General features: G+C 40.9%; 1 protein-coding gene across 7 annotated transcripts in view; it reads left to right on the forward strand.

Moving 5' to 3' along the window:
• MRTFA (myocardin related transcription factor A) overlaps nt 1–19,109 on the forward strand; it is a 145,079-nt gene that overhangs the window by 94,870 nt on the left and 31,100 nt on the right. For all 7 annotated transcript variants that reach the window (XM_037160648.2, XM_037160652.2, XM_053662015.1 and 4 more), the window contains one exon: nt 6,769–6,834. In XM_037160648.2, coding sequence (XP_037016543.2) covers nt 6,769–6,834 — 66 coding nt within the window. The remainder of the gene's footprint in view (nt 1–6,768; nt 6,835–19,109) is intronic.

The raw sequence follows: 19,109 nt of genomic DNA on the forward strand, positions 1-19,109 counted from the left end.
AAAAACATAACATCTGTGAAGTGCAATCAAGCTAAGTGCAGTAAAATGAGGAATACCAGTAGTTGCCTAATGAAAGTATTAGATGTATGAATGGAGAAGAACTCTCTCCCCATCCCAACTCCCAATCCCTGTTTTGGTGGTGATGCTGTAGTAACTCAGGCAGCAGAACATGAGGAATACCCTCTCCTGCAGGCACCCTTCACTTACTTTAACCATACATTCTAAAGATGAAACTAGTTGAATGTTCAGAGAATGATAGCTTTGGGTGTTCGGAGTGATAAGTGACCTAGTTTTACAATTTGGGTGTTACTAGATGACTTTTCAGGCATGTTGGATAAACCAAAGTATAAAATATACCAATAAAGCAGGTATAATTCACTGTTGCAAAGATGAGTATTCTAATTATCAGCATGCTACATACATATTGTATAAGGCTAAAATTTACACTGTTCCTTCTCTGGTCCTCCCAGTGGAAGCCACAGAGCTGGGCTTGAGGACACAGCACTTATTTTTGCTTTTGCTTTTTATATGGCCCTTTATGTTATATGGCCCTTAATGTTATTTACTGAAAGTGAGTTACTAAATGATTTCTTCTAAACTGAATAAGCTGTAAGATATGGAAACATAAAAGCATGTTTATTCAGAGTGTTTAGAATGAAGAGGAAGTAAGACCAAGGAAAGAGGATATTCATATCAATATCCATTTCTTTATAATTGAAAGTCTTAGAAAAAGGATCATTGCATACCAACACACAGGCAAACAGATAAATTACAAAATAAAGTGTAGGTTGACTACCGTAATTCTGAGTTTACTGTTTAGGTCTCTCTTCCCCTCCTTATAAAGATTGTTAGAGGTAGTAGGAGAGGATCATGCAATATATAAAACAGAACATACCTACAATCAAGTTGTAATACTCAAGGTAATACTGATGCAGGGCAAATTCTGTTATTTGAATGGGTAATTGAACTGCTAAGAGAGTCATTTGGAATTTTCAAATGACTAAACCTTAATTTTCTGTAGTTTTAGAGACAGAAAAGGTTTATTAGATAAACTTTCCTCTTTGAAATAGAGTTGTTAAAAAGCTAAATAAGATCATCATTTTGCTTGCCATAAAAAACTTGAATCAGACTTAAAGTTTTGCTTTCATGAAGCAAGAAGTTTTTAATCAGGAAGCTTGCATAATATATTCCTTCTGGCCCTTTCTGTATATGGTTATTTTAGGAGGGCTGCTGATTGCTATTTCAAAATCATTCTTGGCTAACACCCATAGTTTTCATTAGTTATTGTTTCTTTGAGGTATTAAGACTTATTGATTTGCATTAGATTTCCCTTGTTTCTGAATTCAAATTAATTATATTTATTATCATTTTCTAATAGCTCATGTTACACTGGGCCTTAGAAACACTAGAGAAATGACTAATATTAGCCCTTTTTTCTCCTCTTTATCTTGCCTGGCCATTCTCTTTCTTTACTCCAGGGAGACATATGGGATTGTTAGCATTAAGTGCCTACACTTTTAGAGTCACAGAGGCGTGGGTGTGAATCCTCATTTCAGAACTTTGGAGCAGTGTGACCTAAAGCAAAATTTTAATATTTTCAGACTCTTTATTTTCCTCATTTGGAAAATGAATATAATAACTGTACCATCCTCACAAGGCTTTTTTTTTTTTAAGATTTTATTTATTTATCTTTAGAGGGTAAGGGAAGGAGAGAGGGAGAGAAACATCAATGTATGGTTGCCTTTCATGTGTCCCCTGTGGGGAACTGGCCTGCAGGGAACCGGCCTGCAACCCAGGCATGTGCCCTGACTGGGAATTGAACCGCGATCGTGTGGTTCACAGGCCTGCGCTCAATCCACTGAGCTACACCAGCCAGGGCTGGCTTTTTTTTTTTTTTAATATAAAAAATTAAAAGCCTGTTAATTATTTAAAGGACTGACTCAGCAATACTAAATGACTCCTATTATTATTTGTATTTTATTATAATTATTACTGCTGCTGATCTATGGTAATAATTTATTTTGAAATGAAGTTCTTAGATTAATTTAAATTTGTTTCACTAGCCCTGACTGGTATGGCTTAGTTGGTGGGGTGTTGTCCTGCAAAGCAAAAGGTCATAGGTTCAATTCCCAGTCAGGACAAATGCCTGGGTTGCCTGTTCAGTCCTGGTTGGGGCACATACGGGAGCCAGTTGATCAATGATTTTTCTCTTACATCAGTGTTTCTCTCCCTTGCTTTCTTCCTCTCTTCCCCTTTCTCTAGAAATAAATTAAATCTTTACAAATAAACAAACTTGTTTTACTGAAGTTGATCACCCAAACTCCTTTGACCCTGACCTGAATGAACCATCGGTTTTCCCCAGCCTCTTGGTCTCTCTTACCAGAGAATATGCTTGTTGTCTAAGCAGCAGAGGTTTTCAGAATTCCCTGGAGAAGGAGAGAATGAGGAGCCCAGGGTCTAGAATCAGAATGTGTGGGTTCAAATCCTATTATACCACTCATTAGTGGGATAATTATAGATTAATTAATTTTTCTGGGCCTCATTTTCCTTATCTAAAGACAGGATTAATAATACTTATCTCTTTCCATGGGAGGGGGTGGGTATGAAGGTTAAATGAGTTAAAACAGGGAAGTACCTGGAAAGGCACATATAGAACTTCTGTCCAACATGAAGTTGTAGGTAGGTATGCTTTGTTTTCTTGCACAACCAAAAGAAGGACAACAGCAAATTTCAAACAAAAAACAGCCAGAACTGACAGAAAGTCTAACTGTATGGAAGTCCAACAACCAAGGAGTTAAAGAAACATTCATCCAGACTGGTAGGAGGGGTGGAGACAGGCAGCTGGGACAGAGAGGTTGCACAGCAAGGCAGGCAGGTGCAAGGCAGTGGCTGGAGGACTGGACAATTCTATATTCTCATACAGATAAGCTGGAATAAATAGCTAGGGAATGAGACAGACCATGCAACCCAGGTTTTCAGTGTAGAGAAATAAAGCCTCAAAACCTCTGGCTGAAAAATAACCTGTGAGGGGTTGAAGTGATGGGAGAAACTCCCAGCCTCACGGGAGAGTTTGTTGAAGAGACCCATGGAGTCCTAGAATGTACACAAACCCACCTACCTGGAGATCAGCACCAGAAGGGTTCAATTCACTTGTGGGTAGTGGGGGAAGTGACTGAAAGTGGGGTGAGAGCTGAGCAAGTGGAATTGTTCCCTCTGTGACCACTCTACCACATACTGCGCCACAAACTCAGCTAAGTGGGTTTGCTCTACCCTGGTGAATACCTAAGGCTCCTCGCCTTACAATGCAACAGGTGTTCCAAGACAAAGAAATATGGTCCAAATGAAAACACAGGTCAAAACTCTAGAAAAAGAGCTAAGCAATAAGGAGATAGCAACCTATCAGATGCACAGTTCAAACCACTGGTAATCAGGATGCTCATGGAAATGATTGAACATGGACACAAAATAGAGGAAGAAGTAAAGGCTATGCATAGTGAAATAAAGGAAAATATACAGGGAACCAATAGTGAAGGGAAGGAAATCAGGACTCAAATCAACAATTTGGAGCAGAAGGAAGAAAGAAACATTCAAATGGAACAGAATGAAGAAACAAGAATTCAAAAAAAATGAGGAGAGGCTGAGGAACCTCTAGGACAACTTTAAATGTTCCAACATCTGAATCATAGGGGTGCCAGAAGAAGAAGAGGAAGAACAAGAAATTAAAACCTATTTGAAAAGATAATGAAGGAAAACTTCCCCAGTCCGGGGAAGTCCAGGAAGCTCAGAGAGTCTCAAAAAACTTGGATCCAAGGAAGAACACACCAAGACACATCATAATTAAATTACCCAAGATTAAAGATAGGGAGAAGAATCTTAAAAGCAGCAAGAGAAGGAGAGAGTTACCTACAAAGACATTCCCATAAGACTATCAGCTGATTTCTCAAAAGGAACCTCATAGGCAAGAAGGGGCTGGAAAGAAGTATTCCAAGTCAGGAAAGGCAAGGACCTACATCCAAGATTGCTCTATCCAGCAAAGCTATCGTTTAGAATGGAAGGGCAGAGAAAGTGCTTCCCAAATAAGGTCAAGGGGAAGGATTTCCTTATCACCAAGCCCTTATATGAAATGTTAAATGGACTTACCTAAGAAAAAGAAGATAAAAAGTATGAACAGTAAAATTACAACAAACTTACAACTATCAACAACCGAACCTAAAAAATGAAAACAAAAATGAACTAAGCAAACATCTAAAACAGGAATAGAAACACAGAAATGGAGGGTTATCAGCCAGAAGGAGTAGAGGGGAGAATGGGGGAAAAGGTACAGGGAATAAGAAGCATAAATGGTAGATACAAAGTAGACAGGGGGAGGTTAAGATTAGTATAGGAAATAGGCCAAAGAACTTACATATGTACAACCCATGGACATTAACTAAGGGAGGAGGGGAATACAGGTGGGAGGTGGGGTGCAAGGCAGAGGGGGAAAAGGAGGAGAAAAAAATGGGATCATTGTAATAGCATAATCAATAAAATATACTAAAAAAAAAGAACAATGCATATGTCCTATAAATGTTAGTTACTAGTGTGGCTATTGCTATCTGCAGAGTTTTGTTATACACAGTGTTAATTTGTTTAAAAAAAAAAGAAAAAATAATATAGTATTACTTCCTGGTTAGATTTCTTAGACTATGTGTATCGTCAGTGTGAGATCCAGTTCAATTCAAGAAACAATTATTAGATGCCTACTGTGTATAAGTGCTGTGGTGGTGGGGCACACATTAATAAGATATATAGAGTGTGGCATAAATAATGCCCCTGTTTTATGAGCTGATAATCTATACAGAATCTTTTATTACATAATATAAGCATATAATCCTGTAACATAACAATATCACACTGAAGCACATCATATGACATTCTGGATGAAATTTTCAAATTACCGTCCATCTTATGTTAGACATTCATGTACCCTCCCAACCCTTACTCAGTGGCATTACTTCTGCCCAACCCTGAATTTCCTGCTCTCCTAGAGTTTTTAAACTGGCAGGAGAGAGGAAATATATTCAGAGGTTAAGTGTTACATCGGAAAACATTGCTATACTTTTCAAATCAGATAAAAAGTAGTTCACAAAAGACCTAGACTAATTCTGAATACTCAGAGTCAGGAAGGTTAGATGAAGAGGGTAGGCGTTTCCAGGTGAAGTGACTAAGAGTTGGGAAAGTATGCCCTAGCTGGTGTAGCTCCATGGATTGAGCTCGGGCCTGTGAACCAAACAACTGCTGTTCAATTCCCAGTCAGGGCACATGCCTGGGTTGCAGACCAGTTCCTAGCAGGGGATGCATGAGAGGCAACCGTACATTGATATTTCTCTCCCTCTCTCCTTCCCTTCCCCTCTAAAGATAAATAAAATCTTTAAAAAGAGAGAGTTGGGAAAGTACATGGTACTTGAACAAGAGTGAATTGGACAACCTTGGTGGGGTGGCTTAGAATGGAAGACACATAGCACAAGGAAGGAAAGACACAAGCCAGTGAACTTACTACAACATGGGAACATGTGCAAAAAACTTGACAAAGGAGAACCATTGAGGAGGGACAGGAGATGAAATTGGCTCAGATATTAGACGTGGGGAGGGTAGTGATACCATAAAAGAGAAAATGAGTGTGAAGTGGATTAGGTTTTCGGGAGAAAGACAGGTTCTTCTACCTTGGGCCTGCTTGATTTGAGATAGAGTCAGAAGCCTAGTTACAATTCTGCCATTCTTGGAGGCTTTCCTAAAAATCACTCCCTGGATGGAGAAGGCAGATATTAGGGTCATAGGATTCCTAATGGATGGCAGGTTCCTCTCAGATGTGACTTGCAGGGACCTTATAATTGAAGACTTATGTAAGGGGACTGTCTTTGGCCCAAGGGACCCTTCCAACCCTCCTTTTTTGAACATTTTCTACATCCATGGCCTTTGGACGTAGGCCATGGCGTCATCATTGTGCATGGTCTGTAGTGACAGTGCACTTTAAGTTTTATTGGCATTTGAAATAAAGATCATTGACTAATGAGTTGTTTCATTAAGGGGTGTTGCCAGAGAGGAAACAGGAGAAACACCTGTCAGCCTTCTCTAGCCGTGCGCTGTGAATCATCTAGTTTGTTTTTTTCACTTTTACAGAGAAAGGCTCTAAATGAAGAGGAAAAAAAGATTGTGTTAATGGTAAAATATTTTCTGGTCTAGAGAAATGCATTCCTTGGTAAAAATAGGTATGATTTTTAGATACAGATGAAAAGATTTTACCAATACTTCCTGATCTGTGTGAATAGCTGTATCGTTCACTATACTTAGGGTGGTAAACATTTGCTACCAGGAAGAAAGTGTGAACTATCTAGGAAGCTCTTTCTGCTGGGTCGTGGTCCTAATATTTTCTTTGAGTTAAGCATTTGTGTGTGGGGGTTTTGGGGGTTTTGTTTTTTGTTGGCTTTTTTTTTGCCTTGAGAGGAGGGCAGTGTTGTAGGAGGTTTTGAGCAAGAGGCAGGAGTTTGGTACTTTGTGGATTGTTATCACCCTGCAAGACCCTTCGCAACTTCCTCTTGCCGCCCACAGCAGAATACGGAAACCCTGCTGCATCAGGCCACTTCTGCAATTACAGTCACAATTCAAGGGGATCCTTCTTTTACACTACACCCTTCTGTTTTGAGACTTTGTTTGCATTTGAAAATGAGTCTTTCTTGGTGGAATGCCCAACTAAGCCTTCATCTTTCCTGTCTCTTTGCTGCCCTACAGTGCTGCAGTTGAAGCTCCAGCAGCGGCGGACGCGAGAAGAACTGGTGAGCCAAGGGATCATGCCGCGTAAGTACCACTGTCTTTCAGCATTTGATTGAGCTGCTTAGGACAAAGTTGTGTGTACCCAGTATGCCCCGGGAGGCATCCAACAGAATACAAGGGTGACAGGTTTCATCTTTCACTCTGCTTGCTTTTGTTTTTCCAAGTTCAGGGGCTCTCAATCACTAATAGTGAAGATAACTGCCCTAATTGATTGAGTTCAGTGAAACAAACAGCATTACATTTAATGTGCCATCATTAGCTTTTGAATTTGAATTGCACCTTTAAAGGTTTCTCCACCCTGTTACACTTCCCTTTATAAGAGGAGTAGATCTTGACCTGGAGTATTGTGAGGAAGAACCCACTTCATGCCTATGATTTGCCATAGTGTTGAGGTTCTTTTAGAGGGAGAAAACCTTTTTCTACCTGGTATTTTGAGTCTATTGCAGTTTTACTTAGAGTGAGATCCTCAGGTACCCTACGCTGGCATGACTATGAATGTGTCTGTAATGGAGACTCAGATGGGTTTGTTGCAGAGCTGGGCACAGTGGGTAAGAAGCACATCACTCAGGGAGAAATTAAACCAACCTTGGAATCTGCTAGAGGAATAGGAAATTTGCTTCTAATACCAACAGCATTACAAACTGAGTGGAAGCAGGAGTCAGCAAGATTTTGCTCTTTTTGACATTTTTTTAAGTCATCAACAGTGAGCTTAGGCTCTCCTTCTTTTATTGCTACTCTGCTACTTGAATATACCCTAATAAAGTTTTAAAAAATGTCATACAACAGCTCCTAGCTTCATAGGGAGGAAGCTGATGTTTTTTACATTAACACTGTGCCTGCTGACCTACTACCACTGTGTTTTCCTAATTCTCATTCATTCATTCAAAATATTTAAGTACCTAGTATATGCCTGCTGATACAGCAAGATAAATCTAGCTCCTGCTCTCAGGAGTTTTATATTTAGCAGAATACTGATAATAAACAAGGAGACAGATAAATAAACAGGGTAATTTCAGAGTATGGTAAGTGCTATGAAGTAAATCAACTGGTTGGTATGCTAATAAGTAACCAGAATGAGATGGGGTAACTTTGGAGAAGACGGTCAAGAAAGGCCTCCCTGAATAGGAAATACTTGAGCGGTGATCTGAAGGATGAGATGGCGTTAGCCAATCAGAAAATAGAAAGAGGGCCCAGGGAGAAGGAAAAGCAAGTATAAGGCCCTAGTACAGGAAAGAGCCTGGCATGTTGAAAACCTCAAGGAAGCCATTGTGGCTGGGGCCTGGTAAGTGAGAGGAGAGCAGGGCCAGTTAAGATTTGTAAGGTGGGTGGGGCCAGATGAGGGCCTTACCAATCACACAGAGGAGGTGGATTTTATTTTAAGTACAATGGGAAGCCACTGAAGGCTTTTAAGCAAGTAAAGATGTGATTTGATTTTTGTCACTGTGATGGCAGGTCCATTTCTGAGAGCTAGAATCGGATGGCAAGTATAAGGAGCCTAAGCTCTGTTTCTATTCCTAAGGATTGGTCTCAAATTCATCTTTTTGTTCTCTACAATTAACAAAGTCATTCACAGACATTATGCTTCTTTTCTAGCCCTCCAGGGAAGTATTCCCCATCCCCAACCCTTAAAGCGTAAAATAGAACAGATGGCTTGTATGCGCATTGGGTCAGTGATGTGATGAGGTAGGGCAGTGTTGTGCTTTACAAAACACTCCAGATGTGCCCATCTACAACCTCTGTAGAACAACAAGTTACCAAGAGTCTCATCTACTTGTCCCTTTCACCAAGGACATCATATATTCAGCAGCTACTTTGTGCCCAGGATAGTCCTAGATGCTATAAAGATTAAAGAAGTATGTCATCGTGCCTGCCCTCAAGATATTTAACCATTTATTTGGGTACCTAAACTTTACTTATACACAAAATAAAGAGCAATTCAATGCTCATCAGTGGAATGTTTACTGTAATTACAGCTAGTTCTGAGAGCATACTGCTACTTCTCGGAATCCGAGTATGTTTAGGATCTAAAAACCATGCAGCAGTAATTGCACTCTCCCCAGCCCTGCGCTCCTCCTCCTGTCTTTCATTTGATATCAGGAGCTTCTGGAGATCACTGTTTAATACAATTTATTGAATGCAACCTCCTAGCTTAAGTGCTCCTAGTTAAGACAAGTCATGCTTCGATTTTTGGTGTTATCTGCTTATGTGTTTGTCTCTCCAACTAGACTGTGAGCTCCTTAAGAAAGTATCTTATTTATATTTCTAGCACTGAACGAATGAATGGAGACAACCAGTTTAAAGTGTGTGGGGTGTATGTATGACAGACAGACACAGATACCACTCTGTTGCAAACTGGTTGGATTTCTGGGCGTGCAATTTGAAATGGTGCTCCTGTTCAGTCAGGAGCCTAGGTTAAAAAATGTTCTGAATATCCAATTGCGTAATTTGAATTGTTTTCTGTATCTGGGAAGTGAGAATAATGGCCCTTCCTATTGGAATAGAAAAGACCTGCTTCTGTAAGAATACTGCATACTCCCTCATAAGCAAGGGCGGCCTTTAGCTATGAGCAATCTTGGTTTTCAGCTTTTCTAGTGAAATAAGTAAGTAGCAAACTTTTAGATTATGAGAGAATGTTGAGGCCTGGGCATAGCTTCCAGTATGAAATCCCCTGCTCATCCACATACCTGGTTATACACAGATAGGGCCCTGAGTTCACAAAGATGTGGCTCACACAGTGCCAGCCCCTCGTGCTGTGAGTGACCTGCTTCCTCACCACAGCTCTGCACCCACCACCCCAACTCCTGATGTAATCTCTGCCATCTTTCACCAAGATCTCCGTGTCTTTCAGAGAAAGTATAAGCAGTGCTGGGGGCAGATCGTAAATGACCAGCAAGTTGTTGCTGGTTATTGGAGATTTGGAGACCTGGAAAAATAGGATCTGGTTTGAAGTGCCTACTTCCATTTCCCACCTTGCTGGCCTGAAGAGTTTCTGAAAAGTACCTTCATTTTTACATTAGTTTATTGTCCAATTTAGGAAGTAGGTGGGGCCCACAAACTGGGAGAATGGAGTAGTGTAGCATGGCTGCATTCTGCTTCATCACTTGTGTGTTTATGTTTGTTACCAAATTCTTCTCATCTGAATCTTTTTTTCTAGCTCTGGGAAGAAAAATCCACCCATATCATTTCCCAGATTACTCATGCACAGTTCCCATGTAGAACTGGCTTTTACTTCTGACATCATATCTGTGGGACACTGTCTCCAGTGGCTCTCTTGCCTTCAGGGTTGGTCATGTTTCTGCATGTCCTTCAGAGATGGGCTGTGGCCTTTCCATCAAGTTCAGGGGACTAAAGGATATCTCAGTTCCTACACACTTCTCTCTGCTGCTTGATATGCTCTGTTCATGATGGCATCTAAACTATGAGGTATAGAAGTTGGTTTCTGATGTATTTTTAAACAGGATCATTTCCCAGAATCCTTCATTCTCATCATGTAAACACATGTCTCCTTTAACACCACTGAAACCCTACCAAATACAGTGTGCCAGATAGCAAAGGATTACATATTCCAGGCCTTAAGCTTTCTTTAATGATGTCTGAAGCTTCGTATGTCTTGAGAGAGAGTAGAAATGGCAGACAGGAAGCTAGTGTTTAACTCCAAAGATAAAGATCAGGAATGCTTCTGTATTCAGAGAGAAGACTCATAGAAGAGATGAGTCTTGTGTGGTACACTTTGGTCTCAAACAAAGCATCCCCCACAGCCTTTCTCTCTGACATTTAAAGGTACACAGGATCATAAGGTTAAGGTGAAAACTAAGAAAAATGTTCTGGCAGTGAAAGTTGCTGCAGAGGAATAACCTTTTAAAGGAAAGCATGGAAGTTCTGACCCAGACAAATGAGAAAAAAGTCTCCTGTACTCTTTCTGGATATGAGAGGAGAAACTTGTTTGTCTCTTCCTCCTCTACCTTTTGCCATTCTGTTGTGAATTCTTGAGAAAATTTGCACGGAGTGGTGTGTTTCTGATGCTATAGTTAACCCGCAGTTTATTATCTACCCAGTGCTCATAGTAGAAAAAGCTTGGTACCTTGGCAAGTGCATGAGGAAATTATTTTCTTTGTCTCACAGATCTCTAAGGGACCTTGTTGTGTTTCTTGAGTGAGCTTGTTTTTTCATCTTAAATGGTGCTTCTGTGCACCCAGCCAGTGTCATTGGTAGCATTTACCTTCGAATGGTTGGTAGACCCATAGAGTGTGAGGGCAGCACAGTTCAGAGGGGGCAGCCAGTCACTGTCAATCCACAGGCCTCACAGACTGCCTTGCCCTACAAGGCGCTCAAACCAGTTGCTAAGTGAAAAAGTGAACAAATTGGCCACTTGTTTAACTGGTTCATGAGTCCATAGGTGGGCCCTGTGTGTCTCACATTGAAACCGAAGAGCATGGCTTCATGTCATGAGTTCCTGTAGTTCCGTATTTTTAATAAACTTCATTACATCTTGACTCCCTAACACTTCAGTTCCACAGTTGGATCCCTTGGTCACGGTTCAGCTGTCAGTGTTAGCTCAGTGGTCTGCACAGAGACAGGGTGGCCCAGCTGCAGCACTCACAGCTAACCTAAGCTGTTACTCTTCCGGGCCCCAGTGCGAGCTGAAAGCCTCCTCCTCATCAGACTGTAACAGTCTCTACACCAAGAAAAGGATAATTCTAAACTTTGCAAAAGGTTATATAATGGCCGAAAGTGTCAGGTTTGATTACTATGATCCGTTTTCCTATGAATCTAAAATTCTTTTTAATATTTTTGTTATTTGTAACTTGGGGGAATTATTATTTATATTATTCTTTACCAAATATAAAACTGAGTTTCAAGATTTTTCTTCCTAAATATATATGGATCAAATGCATTTTGGTAAAGGTCCTTTTAAAACTAATTTCTGTTTTTTAATCCCTAACAAGTTTCAGAGTTTCTTATAATGAGAAAGCAACTGGGATGCCATGTGATATACATTCCCCAAATTACTACTAGAATTTGGAAGAACTAGCCTCTAGACCAGCCCTGCCCAATAGCACTTTCAACAATGATAGAAATGTTCTACAACATTAGGCACACATGCTGTTGAGCACTTGAAATGAGACTGGCCTGAGTAAGGAGCTGGATTTTTCATTTAATTTAATTTAAATTAAAATAGTTACATGTGGTAGGTGGCTATTTTATTAGACAGTGGAGTTTTAGACCTTACTGTGCCTCTTAGGACCATGGTGACTTTGGGCAACTCAGTTAACTTTTTTGAACTCAACTTCAACTTGTATAAAATGAGGGTATAATACCTGTCTTACCTACTCTACAGAATTAGTTTGGAGATAAATGAGATGATGTGTTGTTTGTTATTTGAAATTGTTATTCTCAGTGAACAGTGAGAGGAACATTAGCTTCAGTCTACCATCTCATGAATCTGAAAGCAGCTTTCAGATTTATTGGGTTGGCCAAGAAGTCTGTTAGCTTTTTTCTGTAAAATAAGACACATTTTTCATTTTCACCAATAACTATTGATTTGGCTATTTTGAATATATTGGCTGTCTCCCATTATTGGCTTCTAGTAGGTAGAGGGCAGGGCTGCTGCTAAACATCTTCCAATGTATAAGACAGCCCCACAGCAGAGTGATTTGGGCAAAATGTCAGTCGTACCAATAGTACCAAGAAACTTTGCAAACCACTTTTGCCACATTCAACCAGTCACAGCACCTTCTCCATATATTACACAAATCTTTCTTTTGCGTTTCAGTTGCATGTTTACATTTCTTGAAATAAAGCATAATACGTCAGGATATCGCACATTTTCCCCATCTTTAATATTAAAGTGGCTGCATAAAAATTCGCCAATTTTGGCCCTGGCTGGTGAGGCTCAGTGGATTGAGTGCTGGCCTGGGAACCAAAGGGTTGCCGGTTCAGTTCCCAGTCTAGGGCACATACCTGGCTTGCAGGCCAGGTCCTCAGTAGGGGGAGCGTGAAAAACAACCACACAACATTAATATTTCTCTCCCTCTCTCCCTCCCTTTCTCTCTCTAAAAACATAAATAAATGATTTTTTAAAAATTCACAAATCTTCATTGTTGTTTTTTTAGTGCACATTGATATGACAGCTGTCACAATACAACCTAACAAAATTTTTCTGAGTGAAGTTAAACACAGTTAAGCACTACTAGAGCCATTGTATGGGAAAAGGTAATGAACTTTTTGGCCAACCCAATTTTTATATATATATATATATACACACACACACACACACACACATATATATACACATACATACATATATAAATATATATATGTATCATATATATATATATATATATATATATATATATATATCAGTAATTTCTGTCAAAACCAGTGTTTGGGAGCAGGAACTATTTTCAGTAAATAAAAACCTCCTTAATTCAACTTTTCTTTCTACCTGTGGATTTAACAGTTGCTGAAAATCATTATGAATCAAAGAACTACTAACCAACATTGTTCTCTGTTCAGATTGTCCTCTTTTTGGTCCTGTATTAACAGGACTGTCATTCTATTAGCTTGCCTTCCATAGTGGTGGATGTTTCTTTTTTAACCTCTCTTAAAATAATCAAACTAGTGCCTTAGTTGGAAATCATGTTTGTTTGTTTGTTTGTTTGTTTGTTTGTTTCTGGGCAACTTGCCAAGAGACAGAAATGTTCACTAGTGGGGATGCAGTAGTGATTCCAGAGCAGATGGGACGGCCTGGTTTGAGGCTGAATTGCCCTTTTGTTTTTTAAACTTACAAAGATTTAGATGACAAAATCTTAGGCTTCAAGGAAATGGCATTTATTTGTTATTAAGTGAAGTATTATACTATTGGAGAGACACATGTCTCGGTGTAGTCTTTCTAAATTGTGAGTTAGGGTGGGGGCTGGGTGAGAACAGGTCCTCACTTGGGCCGTGGTGGTTTCCCGTTGTCTTCAGTCCACTTGGGAGTTGCTAGCAGCTCTGTGGGGTAGTCCCTGAACTGCTGTCCCTGGGAACCAAGGAGGTTCGGCCAACATCTGACCAGGGCCCCTTTCCAGCAGGGGCCACGCTCTGCAGTTTGCCCACGACTCATCTCCAGTCAGTGCCCTTCAGCTCCTGCTTGTCTCGGAGGCTCACCTCACTTTCACACACGTTAGTGTCACCCACGTGGCTCTTTGAGGTACACAGATATCTTTGGATGAAAGAGCCAGTTTCCTTTTTTGTTTTAATTGAGATATAATTGACATATGACAGTCTATGGGTTTCAGGTATATACCATAACTGTTTTCTTAAGCAACCCCCCGCCCCCACCATATTGAGGTAATATGTCTTCAAGCACAAGAGCGTGATCATTTAGCTGGAGTTGAATCCCAAGTTTAAATGGCATTTGTAAAACATGTGTTCTGGAATTGGGGCTTACCTGATCCCTAGATTTGCAGCTGAGAGAAAATTGTGTTAGGCATGTGGCCTCAGTAATATCTTCTCTTTTATCTCAGGAGACAACCATCTGAGTCCATCCGTCCCAGGTGATTTATGTTACATTTCTGTTAGATGTCAACTAGCATCCTCTTCTCCCTGCTGTTGTAGGGTATACTCCTCGGTCAGTGACTAAGATAAAGCCCCCTTTTTGGCCAGTTGCTAACAAATCCTAAAATAGGACTCTAGAATAAGTTGTATGTTCATGTTCTGAGCATATTCATTGTTGAATTTAAAAGAATCCAACAGGGAGCTCTGTTAAACAAGCCATTAAAAGAGGTTTCCTCAGTATGAGTTCTTGATACAGTTTAATATCTAAAAGGTACTGTAGGTATTCAGTTTCATTTAATAATTAGTTTTGGAAATGTGTGAGATATCCAAAGTCAGTTTCTTTTCAAGATAGTAAATGAAGTAAAGGAGTTTGTAAAGTCACTTATTGAAGCTACTCACTAATTTCACCTGAATAATATACAAGTAAATCCTGAAGCATTACACACCCATGAGGGAGCCCTGATATATATCTGACGATGGTGGTGGTTTAAAATTCTTCAGCTTAGTGGGATGTTATTTTCAGAAGGGCAGAGGTGATTTGGGACTTGTGTCTACACAGATGACTAAGGAATATTGATTATGGGGCTTCAAAAAGAGGTGACAGCCGTGTGTGTGTGTGTGTGTGTGTGTGTGTGTGTGTGTACTGGGATCACAATTGATTCAGAGCATTGCACTGGGCAGTGGTGTGAAAGCCAGATACAAACAGGCCGGCATATATGTTAAAAAGAAGCTTGGAAGTTAGGTCCAGAATATTTAACCCCTGATACTTGAACCATTTGGAATTCATGGTACCTTTTGATGCTCATGCTACACAAGATTGTGCACTGACCTTTTCTCCCTGTCTGGAGTCTCTTTCACCATCAGTGAGTCAAGGGGGCAAGACTGGAGCAGCTTCTGGGAAGGTAAAGATTTAGCATCCTGGACTGTCCACTTTATGAGTTCATTCTTGGTACTTGGCTTTCCTGCCTATTTGGGTGGAGACAACGGCCCTGGGTGGTGGCACGCCTAAATACCAAAACAGGATGTGCATGAAGCACGTTTTCTGACAGTCAGTTTGGATCCTACTTGACCCAGAATGTGTGGTTCTTTCCCCAGACCCTACCACCCAACTCTTTATTTGGTTCACATGAACTTATTTGTTTTTTTGTTGGTATGGCCAGTGTTCGGATATGTTGACACAACTCTTTGATTAATAATCTTTGTTACAGGCTATTTTTGTAGGCATTTTTGTATGATAGCTGAAAACAGTGAAACAAAAAATGAAAGTCAAGCCCAGTTAGTTTTCAGCTTTTGATTCCATACGTGCTGCTTTCCTCAGAAGGAGGAGGGCACAGAAAAAAGTTAAAACAGTAAAAGTGCCTCAAGCTTAACAGAGCTTCTAACAAAAGCACTTTCACTTTTAAGGTGAACAGTCATCAGAGTAGTATGTGTATTTGCCATTTTATGGATGAGGATACTGAGGCTCAGAGGGGTTGTGTGACTTGTCCAGAGTCACTACCACTAAAAAGCGTATCCCACCCAGGTTTCTGGCTCTAAGCTCCATGCTAATTACTGAAGATCATGGTCTGATGGTTCTTGCTGACACAGGAATTTTATGACAGTAGCCTGCTGTACTTGCACCAAAATTTCCACTTTGAAAATAGTGTCAAGTCAGGAGCCCATGGTTGGTAAGGTAAGATAAAAGTTGGTGGTGGGGGTGAGAGTAAACCTGTCATTTTTAAGCTTCCAAGTTGCTGCTCTTGTCTGCTGGTTTTGAGTCGTAAAGGCCAAGGGCATGCATGTTTCCACATCTGCCACAATAACCCTTGGTTAAATCAGAGGTTCTTAACTTCTTTTGTGCCATTGATGCTCCTTAGAAGTTCTTACACATTCTCTCACTAGACAGTTGCCCAAGGAAGTACTCAAAATCAGGCATGCAGTTTCTAAGGTTCCATAGATACTCTAAAGCTGGGACAGTGTTCCCCAGGTTAAGAGCTTGTGCTCTGCCTGGATCCAGAATCCTAAGAAAAATCATCTACCTTACACTAGTAGTTAAAACCCTTACACAACCAGTGACACAGCTGACCTCTGCACTTTTGTTGCTTATTGTATAAGTGACCCTCCGTGTTTCCTGTATCGACACCTGTGAACCTTGGTGCTTCTCACTTGCTGTACGCTGAGACCAAGGGCTGTGTTTCTACGCTGCCTTCCATTGATCGTGACTGTCATGCCTTAGGTTCCAACGGCAGGCTTCGGAATCCTTCCCTGCAGACTCCGGACCTTGCCAAGGGTGTGACAGAGGTGCTTGCTTTGCAACTCCAAGCATTGATCCTGAAAGGGGCTCAGGAGATTAAACTTTTTGCCAGTGTATGAGCACCTACACAGGCCACAGAGTTGAAATTATGAATTAAGCTGTTAAGAAAGTTATCAAGTCCTTAACTAAGTGTACTTTTTAGTCACTTTGCCCCTGGTGGTAGAGAATGAAGAAATAAAAATCTTTACTTTCTTGTCAGTGATGTCACCTTCCAGCTGCCTTTTGGACCAGGGGAACAATGGCTTTTTAAGTTTTAGTGGTGCCAGAATCCTCAAAGAACTTAACTAAAGATTAAAAGTTTTGCTCTGACTGGTGTGGCTTAGTGGATTGAACACTGGCCTGCAAAACCTGGCAGCATTTCTTTCCAAAGGAATAACCAGGGGAAGAAAGCAAAATGTGGAAGAACAGATTAAAGTCAGATTTTTATTTTTGTTTTTTTTGCTGTCACATTTTTTTGGGGGGAAAGGTGCTTGATTAGTGATGTATCCTTTCTCCAACCCACCATCATCTTTTCCTTCCTCCTTCCTCCTTCCTCTCTTATGCTAAAATATACGTACATAAAAAGATCCGAATTTTGAAACCAGAAGAGCCAGACTCTAGTCTTTGTCCTGCAGTTGATGAGGATGTGATCTCAGGCAAGTCAGTTCTCCATTACGAGTATTATAGTGTGGAAAATAATAGCTCATGTAAGGTCATTCCCAACACCCTATGCAAACATGAGGGATAAAATGAGGGGACCATTTACAGCGAGTCTTTTTATATTACCCTCAGGGGCCTTTTTGTCAGTGGCAGTACTGATGTACACACTCCTACTGTCTTTCTTCTCCACGTTTTACTTCCTCTAGCACTACCCGAGAGCAGAGTTCCGAGCAGAGTTCCGCAGGGCCCTGTGCGCCACCCTCTCTCCCAGTTCCTCCCACTCTTCTCTTTGCTCACTGTGCTCTGCCACTCCGGCCTCCTTTGTGTTCCTCTGTCACTGAGGCAGTTTGTCACTCAGGGCCCTCACTAGCTGTTTTCCTTGCCTGGAAGGCTCTTCCCCAGATGGCTGCAGGGCTCACTCCTTCCTTCAGGTCTCTGTTCAAACATTACATCAGAAAGTCTCAACTCCCGTGGCTGGTGTAGCTCAGTGGACTGAGTGCAGGCCTGTAAACCAAAAGGTGGCCGGTTTGATTCCCATTCAGGGCACAGTCCTGCCTGGATTGAGGGCCAGGACCCTAATTGGGGGTATGTTGGGGGGGCAACCACACATTGATATTTTTTTCCTTTCTTTTTCCTTCCCCCTCTCTCTAAAAATAAATAAATAAATAAAATCTTTTATAAAAGGAAGTCTGAACTGGTCACTCCATATGAATTGCTCCCACCCATTTCTCTCCATCATGTACCCTGCTTTATACATCTTCATAGTATGTGTCACTTCCTACTGTGTTGTATGTTTTCTACTAGAGTGTAAGCTACACTAGAACATGGGTTTCCCAGCACCAAAACAGGGTCTGACACATGGGCTCTCAGTAATACTTTTTTGGGAGAGTGCACAAGTAACTAACTGTTAGTACCTCTTAACCTTTCAGGGACACGAACCTCTGGACCCTGCTTCCTTGCCTCTTTTTCCTCAGCCTGTTCCAGTTAGTCTCTGCCCCCACCAACCCATTAGCAGAACCCTGAGTTCATTAGCTGTGTTCTTAGTGTAAGTAATCCTCTGGGAACTTTGCAAACCTTATTCTGTCTGCTTGTCCACTATTAACATCCCTCTCTCTTTATGTCTGCACCTTTTTTCTTGAAACTTAGTCCTGACATCTGCTTTGCCCAGCCCTCTCCTGCCTCTGTGAGCCTCAGGTTTCTGTCTAGGCTCTCTTCATCACCTGTGTTTAAATTCTGGGATTCCCTGAGATTCAGCCTGGGAAGTATTATCTTGTCTCCATATTGTATCACATTATCACTAGATGATGATGATGATTACACACACACACGGCACTTGCACATCTCTTAACAGGATGTCTCTCAGTCAGCTCCTATGTAACACAACTCAGTCTCCTTCACTCTGTCCCAAGCTTCTCCTCCTGTATCCCCTGTCAGGAAGTGTTAATGGCACAACATTCACCCAATCATTCCGTGTTGTTCTTCTAAATGGCCTCCTGACCACTACTAGAATGATCTTGTACAAATGCAATTCTCATTATTTTGCAGTTCCTGCTGTAATAACGGATTTCAAGCAGGGACCATCAGTAGACTGAAATGGTTAGGTAAATGGTGGTTAGGGAACAGAATTTTCACATCCTCAAAATGTTACCCCACAGATAACATATTAATTACAAAGGGTAAAATGCTCTGGTGTCACCTTTCAAACCTTTAGCACCGTCAGTGGTTAGGCAGCGTGATATACGTGCCTTCTGATATTAAGTACACATCACCGAAGTAGTTTTCTTGGCAAAAACGTTTAACCTAAATCTTATCATGAGGAACCAGATTC

Source organism: Artibeus jamaicensis, unplaced genomic scaffold (assembly GCF_021234435.1).
Source record: "Artibeus jamaicensis isolate MK-2021 breed Jamaican fruit bat unplaced genomic scaffold, CSHL_Jam_final contig_233, whole genome shotgun sequence".
Lineage (NCBI taxonomy): Eukaryota > Metazoa > Chordata > Mammalia > Chiroptera > Phyllostomidae > Artibeus > Artibeus jamaicensis.